Source organism: Nesoenas mayeri (genome assembly GCF_963082525.1).
Source record: "Nesoenas mayeri genome assembly, chromosome: 23".
Taxonomy (NCBI): Eukaryota; Metazoa; Chordata; class Aves; order Columbiformes; family Columbidae; genus Nesoenas; species Nesoenas mayeri.
Window position 1 is genome coordinate 3,704,967 of NC_137574.1, and position 9,047 is coordinate 3,714,013.

The following is a 9,047-nucleotide window of genomic DNA, read 5'->3' on the forward strand; positions in this document are numbered from 1 at the left end:
TTACTGGAGGGTTTAGGTAGGGGACTGGGACAGGACCAAGGTCAAGCCACCTGTGAGCAGCAGAACATCTTTCGGATACCAGAAGCCCCATGGAGCAGGATGTGACAGCAGGGACATGGTCAGCACAAAAGCAGCCCAAAATCACACATACTCAAAAGGTCTGGCTCCTCTGAGTGAGCAAACACCATCCACAGCACCCAGAATCCAGGTGGTTCCTGAGCAGACCCGTTCTTCACGCCACATCAGTCACCTCTCTCCTCCTCCTCTTCCTCACAGTGCGCCCTGCGTCCACTCTGGAGGAGATGGGTCGCAAGGAAGAGGAGGACAGCGGATCCTGGAAAAAACAGACGAGCAACATCCGGAAAACCTTCATTTTCATGGAGGCCCTGGGATCGTAAGTACCACCGGAGCCACCTCTAGATACCAGTTTCCCCTCCCGGCCTTGGCCAAGGCCACAAGAAAACATCTACTTGAAGCCAGACCATACTCTGGGGGCATGGGGTGGGTTCTCCATCCCTGCAAGGTTGGATGGGGCTCTGATTCACGGCTCACGTTTGCCAAGCAGCCCCAAGGCAGCTCCTTCTCACCCACCCCAGGTCAGCCCTGCGCTTCCCTCCTTTCCCTCTAAGCCTGCGCGGCAGCTTAGTTAAGCTTTTGCTCTTCTCCTGCTGAACGCACTGGTCTGGCTGCTGCTGCGAGGCCAAACAAGGTCAAGGGATGGCTCTGGGAGAGGTATAATAAGAGAATAATAAGTCATAGATTTAGCTCATAAACCCTGACTCAGTCGCGGGATGAAACAGAACAAGGATGTTCAAGTTGTAAAATGCTTCTGTGTGAGTTAACAGCTTAATTTGCCTATTCATGTGAATGAGACAAGAAAACATTTCCAAGGTGGTGGAGGAGGAATTGAATTACCTCCACCAGCGAGTTCCGTCGTGGCTACATTTTCTGTGACTTAAGAACCCATAGCGAAGCTCCTTAAAAACAGCAACTCCAGAGCTCAGCAGTGTTTTGAATTACCACAGTCCTGGTGAGCCTCCGAAATTAAATTATTCAGCAGCTTTCTCTAAAGGAATGAGGTTAGAAAAAGCTTTGTTCTCTCCTAGCCAACTTGTTGATTCATCATTTTTTAATAAGGGGCATAATTATGATAAACTGTTTGGGACAGATATATAGAACAGATGTCCCAGCATCTGATTTGTAGGTTGTTCATTTCCTACTATTACATTAATGGGAAAATTTCACGTTAGAAATTGGGATTCTTTTTCCACGTGCGATGCTTCAGCTAGCCCAAGAATATCAATGAAGATCTGGCACCGAAAATGACCTGGCAACTTATTGTCACCTTCCCCCAGCGTCCACAAGCGCTGGATGAGGGACCTTGGCAAGGACGTCCCTGCCTGTTCCCCGAGGGCCCTCAAGAACTCAAAAGGCATTTCCACCAACAGCCTGGGGAGCTCAAATGGATAAAAGGATAAAAACGTGCGAAACAAGGATAAGGTCCCTAACCCTACTGCTTTTTGGGCTAGAAAAGACCATTGCGTATAATTTATGGTAATGAAGGCACGGATGGGTTCAGCTCCATGCTCAGCCCACCTATGGGCAGTACACTGGGTTTTGTTTAGGGGGTTACGGGAAGTTTTCTGCCCTTGTTTATTGGGTTTGCTGCAATAGTGTCCTGACCGAGAAGGTGTTTCCACCGCGGTCACCGTCCTGGCTCTGCCCTCCAGCTGCCCGCGGGGCTTTGCGCACTCAGGAGCAAGTTCCATTTAACTGCCAGCAATTAATCTGTTGCTCATTTGATGAGGATTATTGAGGACGGACCCGGCAAAGTATGCACTGTCACTATCCCAGAGACACATGTTCGGCTGCCGAAGATAAACCTTTAACAGGATTGCAAGCTTTAGGCATGTTATAAATACCTGCTCATGGATGCACTGGGCTAAACCCTTACTGGGAACGTAAGAGACACTCATTGTCACTTTGCGACTAAGGGTACGCAGGTATTAGTCTCTGCAGAAAGGAAAACACAGTAAATGCTGAATTAAAATATTAACGGGAGGTTATCCCAGTTATTTTGCACTTCAGATATAAAGAACATGGGGGGATTTACCCAAACTGCGAGACTGCAGCCAGTGCCTCCTCCTGCACCCAGAAAACGGTGGGGGTTTTTTCCTACATATTGCAGAGTTTTGCACTGAACATCCTAAGTTTGGAGCTGCTAGAGATGCAGCTCTAGCTTTACAATCAGCAGCCACTTAGAGTTAAATTACTACCATATTGCTTTTTCCTCTCTCTGTAAGCATCCTTCCAGTTCGCAGCTGCAGCATCTACTGAAATACAACTTCTCCTCCCTGCAGAGGTGCCTTTTCGGAAGTTTTCCTGGTGAAGCAAAGAAGCACTGGCCAGCTCTTTGCTCTGAAATGCATCAAGAAGTCTCCGCTCACAAGGGACAGCAGCTTGGAGAATGAAATAGCAGTGTTGAAAAAGTGAGTGCGTACCTACATTGCAATGTAAAGTAGAACAAACGGCCTTTCCCAAGAGATGCGGCCCTACGATGAGAATAATATAAAGAATTATTTCTTTTTAAAGAATATATAGATGTTACTATAAGTTAGTAGATTAGTAAAGTTGCTTCTCTTGTTTCCTCGTTGGGTTTGTAACCCCCAACACAGCCAAACTGCCCCAGGCCCCTGGAAGGAAATAGATGAAGCAATTTGCAGGGAAAGGAGCAGCAGAGTTAAAGCCATTGTAGTCCCAATAATACATCTGATGCAGCCAGGGCAGATCCTTAAAAAGGAAGGGTCTGGTCCTCCAAAGAGTTTGCTGTCAAGGATCCTCTGCTGTGCAGTGCGAGGGAAACCAGCCACAAAACAGTCCAGATTAAAGCAAGACAACTGTTGGGTTTTCCACTTGAGAAGCCGCTTTGTCCTTGCCAGGTCTGTTCGTCTGACCCACATTTACCTTTGCAGGATAAAGCATGAAAACATTGTGACTTTAGAAGATATTTATGAGAGCACAACCCACTTCTACCTGGTCATGCAGCTGTAAGTACCAGCAGAGCCGTTTCTTTGTGGACCACAGAGGAAGAAGAGTGGCAGGACCGGGGTGATGCACCATATCTCAGCACCTACACACGGGAGTCTCCCACACGTAAAAGTTGCTCACACAAGAGCTGTTCAAACACTAACGGGGCGAGAGCCGCATGGCTTGAACTAACCCGGACACTTGTCACGCTGTCGCAGCCCGTGCGCGTTTCAGCAGCAAGTTTCTAAACCAAGATTAGGATCTCTTTATGCAAATCAATTCATTGCACTTAAGCAGGGCCGAGACAGAAGTATTTCTAATTAAAGCCGTGCCACGCAGGGTTTCTTGAAATGAAAATGCACGACGTTGGCTGCAGAGAAAGCAGCTCGCTATGGGCATCAGCTGCGAGCACCCGGCTGCTCCTGCTAGCCTGCATATTTAGCTAAAGGAAGCAATCACACAAACACATATATCCACTTGTGCAGCAGAGCCTGCAGGCAGTTCTGTCTGCAATGCCGGATGCCCGTGGCTCAGACCTGCCCAGTGTTGCTTTATAACCTTTCCCAAATTCCCCTGTTTCACCAGTGATACTTGTTGGTACCCTGAAATTGCACCCAGCAGCCCCTCAGCCTCCCAAATACTGCTGCCAAGGAACGCTTCTGCCGCAGGTGGACTTGTAAAAGGACCAGGAAGTTATTTTGCCTTGTACCTAAAAGTGTTATTAGATTTGTTCCGTTTTCTTTTCAGCTTTTTTCTTTCTGAACTGCCATTTCCAACAGGGTGTCCGGGGGAGAGCTGTTCGACCGCATTTTGGAACGGGGAGTTTACACCGAGAAAGACGCCAGCGTGGTGATCCACCAGGTCCTGACCGCGGTCAAGTACCTCCACGAAAACGGCATCGTTCACCGCGACCTGAAGGTGAGACCCGTCCTGGGCCAGAGCAGCTCCTCGGGGAGCCGGCGGGACGCGGCTTTACCGGCTCCACCCCATGACTTTCCATTGTTTCTTTCCACTTTTCTACCCCAAATTGCAACCTCTGACCGCTGTGTGTTCACAGCCTGAAAACCTTCTTTACCTCACTCCCGAGGAGAACTCCAAAATCATGATCACGGACTTCGGCTTGTCTAAAATGGAGCAGAACGGCATCATGTCCACCGCCTGTGGGACTCCTGGATACGTTGGTGAGTCCAGGAATGGGTTTGTGCTGGTGGAATATCTGGAAAAAAACATACATTTACTATATGTTGCCTAGCAGAAAGGAAAAGCATACATAATAATGTTAACAACAACACACTACTCGCAGATGCACTGCATGGACTAGGTTGTAAATGAGCGCAGAGACTGCAAAATCCCAGAATGTTTAAAAGCGCAAAGAAAAGGGTAATTTTAAGAGCAATCTATTTCAGCATTAGTCATGTGTCTATTGAAAAATTACGAAAATCATTTTAACACCATGGGATTTTGTTTCATGTGCACTGGAGCGCGTTGGCTTGATCCGCGGCTTGCTGGTTCAATCCTCAAAATGCAGGCAGAAGTTGCCAGTGGTTCTTTCTATTCAATGGCATAAAATAGATACAAATATCACAGATCAAAACTGGTAAATGGGGCTGTTACCGGCTGATTCTTTGCATTGGCACCTCAGAGGCCAAGTGTATCAGCAACTACTGCTTCTCCTAGTATTGGATAATTTATTATTGCTTAGAATTTCCATTTGGTTTTGCTGTTCTGCAGCCCCTGAAGTGCTTGCCCAGAAGCCATACAGCAAAGCCGTAGACTGCTGGTCCATTGGAGTCATCACCTATATTCTGTGAGTAAGATCAAAGAGCATCCCACTTATGTTTTCCATTAACTTCCCGACTCCTCCATCTCTTCAAACACGGCGGCAGAGCGAGCGGAGGCGATCCCAGAGCTCCCATTCTGCAGCAGGAACACAGCAGCGGTGTATTCCTCCTTTGCACGGCTTCCCTAGACCATAGAAATGGAAGGGCCGTGGAGAATCAAGTGCTGCGGCGGAGATGAAAGGAATCCCATTTTCTCTATTATGTGCCTCATCCTATGCTCTGTTTCTTGTTTTTTCTTTAGTTGCCTACAAATATCATACAATCTTCCTTGGTACGCTTTGTTTCATTTCCTCCCACACCATGCAGCTATGTACCAGCTGTGGCTTTGTCCTTTCGCTGCTGCAGTTAAGTTTTTAACTCTTTATGCAGCTTTGCTGATACGCTTAGACGTGAGGGATGGAGGGATTGATGGAGGGATGGATGGATGGATGGATGGATGGATGGATGGGGCAGCCTCCTCTGTTCCTCACCCTTGTTGCCCCACGGGCTGTGGAAGCACCGCTGGCTTTCTGCTCTGTTCCAGGCTCTGCGGGTATCCTCCTTTCTACGAAGAGACCGAATCCAAACTGTTTGAGAAGATTAAGGACGGCTACTTCGAGTTTGAGTCTCCGTTTTGGGACGACATCTCTGCCTCAGGTAAAGCTCCAGCGCTGGGAAGCACCGTGATCCCTCCCACAGCTGCATCCCAAAGCTCTGCGACCCCCGGGCACCAGCCGAGCCCCCAGGGGCCCCCCAAACACCCTTCGCTTGCCTCGGCAGGGAGGGGAAAGGATGAAACATTGAATTGAGTCACACACACAGCAGCAAACCCCAACCACGGCCGCAGAGCTTGGGGAACTTCACATCCTGCCTGTAACGCAGCATCCTCGGCTGCAGCATCTTTTAACATAACCCTGACTTCCACAAACTCAGCTCAGAGTGAGCTTAGTTTTCCTTTGGAAGCAGCGGAACTCCATTTATTTCTTTTTGCCACCCTGTTTTTTGCTTTTCCCTTTTGCTTTTCCCCCCATCAGGTCACATTTCCCGTGTCAGCCACCACCGCACTAACCTGCTCGCAGAGCTCACCTGCATCTTAGCAGCATATTTGGAACATCGATCTTTTATACACACAAACAAAACTAGCAGGAGGCTTGTTAGGGCTTAATAACAAACACCACAGTCCTTCCTGAAAAGAGAAGAAAATACAAGAAAAAAAGGCGAGATGTAACTGCTCTTTAGCGTAACTTCTAAATTTGCTCAGTTTGCCTTTTCTTATGCTTTTGAGAGTTGTTTTTCAGCTGAATAATTGAACTCAAATGCACATAATCTAAGTGTGAAGTTTGGTACATCCCCAGTTAACATTTTTTCATCTGGAGCCCTTCACTAAAAACATCTCCCTTTAATGGAGTAATGAAGCGGTACAAACTCCTTCTCAGGGCTGACCTCGGCAACCTTTATCCGCTCGTGTTTGCCATGTCCTATTAGGATCGTATCTTGGAACAAGGAGAAAATAACCTTGTGTCTCTGCTTTTCCCCCCAAACAGCCAAGGATTTCATCAGCCATTTACTGGAGAAGAACCCGAGCACGAGGTTTACCTGTGAAGAAGCCCTGCGGCACCCATGGTGAGAGGAGCCGGTGGCCATGGGGATGGACCAGCATCCGCATCTCGCTCCATGGTGGCTGAGAACGGGGAGTCTCCCCATTATTAACACCCATGGGGCCCTGGTGGTGAAGGAAATAATAATAATAATAATTAAAGGTGCAATTTGTGCATATTTGCCTCCATAAACAGAGGCAAAGAAGAAATCCCATCCTGAGCTTTTCCAAGCTTTGAAGCGCGTGTTTGTGTTACATTTTGTTGCTGTTTTTCCTTTGGGTTTAATTATTGCTGATTGAACGTACAAAGCAGCTAGTTGCCTCCAGAATGTGGAATGCCTTACAAATGCCATCTGCCTACGAGCCCATTTTCTTCTCTCCCCATCTGCAGGATTAATGGAAACACAGCCCTTCACCGTGACATATACCCATCTGTCAGCGCTCAGATCCAGAAAAACTTTGCAAAGAGCAAATGGAGGGTAAGTCGTTTGCTGGTGGGAGCCCAGAGCCATTTCACTGACAAACGCCATCTAGCAATAAGCTTCAGCTGTGTGGGTAAGCACCCAAAAGCTGAAGATGCTCCAAAGGCTGCCTGAAAATTGTGTGCAGTTACTGTTTATAGCATGTTTGGACCAATATTCCCTGCCGCAACGCACATGGGTAGATTTAGCACAAACAGCGCCCTTGCTAAGAAAGTCAAGGGGAGGGGGAAAGGATTCTTGCCTTTATAGTGAGGGAATGAAACTGCTGCTCCCTCCCTCAGCAGGTCTTTTTGGGAGCTTAATCCAGCTCTTCCTCCTTTCAGCCTAAAAGTTGGTACTTGATTTATAGCAAGAGTTTTTGTTAAGGATTTAGGCGGACAGAGGAGAGCCACAGGAACCACGTGTGCAATAGCATTTTAAATACTTACATTCAAAACTCAGCTCTTAGTCCCCATTTTGTACTGCAGGGTGATTTTCAGCTGTTCCCCACAATGTCATCACATAGAAGGGGTTGTAGTCTCCAAAAGCATCCATGGTTTGCACTCAATGGAAACTATGGTGCTTATACCAAGAACAAGCACATGTAATAGTAAAATGATTGTACACGGAACAAATTGACTCACATGTTTTTTGCAACCGAAAAAGCCTTCGCTACACCATCTTTCAATGAAGAAATCATCTTTTCGCTTCCATTAAGGCCAGACTATGAATCCAGTTTGCTTGACCATAGCTAGGATTAATTCCGGACTAAATTGTTATCATTTGCACCATGTTATATACGAGCGGTTGGAAGTATTGTGCAAACTGTGGGTGCCCACCAGCCCAAGGGGGACAGTCCCTTTGTCCCACCCAGCCTGGCATCCCCAGCTGCTCACCGTGGGGCTTTTCCCTCCTTCCCCAGCAAGCTTTCAACGCCGCAGCCGTCGTGCACCACATGAAGAAGCTCCACATGAACGGTCACGCAGCAGCCGAAAGCACCAACCCCGTCATACAAGTCACGGAGGCGTCCAGACCCAACACACCCATGGTGGCCACCCAGCCAGCAACGCCCAACGAGGACAAGGACGCGTCTGTCCCTCCGGTCCCCACGCAGGGCTGCCCAAACCCTCCCCAGGAGCAGGACACGGGAACGAGGGAGGAAAAGCCGCAAAGCCGCTCGGAGAACAGAGCGTTGCCCATGGGCGGCAGCTTGGTCCTGCCCAACAACCACAGCCCACCCACCAGAACGTCTTGCGGCTGCGGCCCAGCCTGCGTGGGGCACGAGAAAACCAAGTCATCCTTCTGCTCCGAGACGGTGCTGCTTAAAAAGTCCGCGAAATCCCAGTAGGTACCCAAATGGTTTGCTGTGGGAGCGTGGGGCGAGGCGCGTTGCCCAGGCTGCGCGGCAAAGCTCGCGGTGAGCGCATTTGCTCTCCACATCTGAAATTGCCCGCGGTTAAAGCTGCCGATGCCAATTCCTCAGCTGGTGCTGAGTGGCTGGACCTGCCTCCGCTGCGGTGTTGACTCTCACCCAGCTCTGCTTTGCTTCCAGCAGCTGCTCTTCTTTATATTAAAAAACACAGCTTCACCTGCAGAATGATCATAATTCTTGCTATTTCTCTTTTTTCTTCTTTCTTCTCTAAATCTTCCGTTTCCAACCAGTCATTTCAAATCAGAAGTCCTTGTTCCAATGAAAACCAGTAAACACTCTTCTCACTGTGGCACTGGGCAAACTGGAGTTTGTTTGATTATGTGATAAGGAGGCACCATGGGGCTCCCCACATCGCCAGCGGTAAGTGTTCCGCAATCCAATCACCAGCTGCTTTTAATTAATCCCATTATGGCATGAAAAAGGGAAAGGCACAAATAGTAAAATGATTGTACGTAGAACAAATTGACTCACAGGTTTTTTGCAAGCGAAAAAGCCTTCGCTACACCATCTTTCAATGAAGAAATCATGTTTCGGCTTCCATTAAGGCCAGACTATGAATCCAGTTTGCTTGACCATAGCTAGGATTAATTCCGGACTAAATTGTTATCATTTGCAGCGTGTTATATACGAGCGGTTGGAAGTATTGCTATTAAACCCTGCAATAAAGAATGTTCCCCAAGGAGAGCATATGCTTGCCATAGTTCTCCACA

The 9,047-nt window shown here is 48.1% G+C and overlaps 1 protein-coding gene across 1 annotated transcript; it reads left to right on the forward strand.

The window, feature by feature from the left end:
- Positions 1-302: 302 nt before the first annotated feature.
- CAMK1G (calcium/calmodulin dependent protein kinase IG) lies at positions 303-8,661 on the forward strand (the record flags this gene model as incomplete). The annotated part of the gene is made up of 11 exons (XM_080358431.1): positions 303-394; positions 2,361-2,489; positions 2,973-3,047; positions 3,807-3,945; positions 4,085-4,208; positions 4,759-4,834; positions 5,392-5,504; positions 6,392-6,470; positions 6,836-6,923; positions 7,828-8,249; positions 8,568-8,661. The coding sequence occupies 11 exons, from the start codon at positions 303-305 to the stop codon at positions 8,659-8,661; spliced, it is 1,431 nt and encodes a 476-aa protein (XP_080214557.1).
- Between the last annotated feature and the right edge of the window lie 386 nt (positions 8,662-9,047).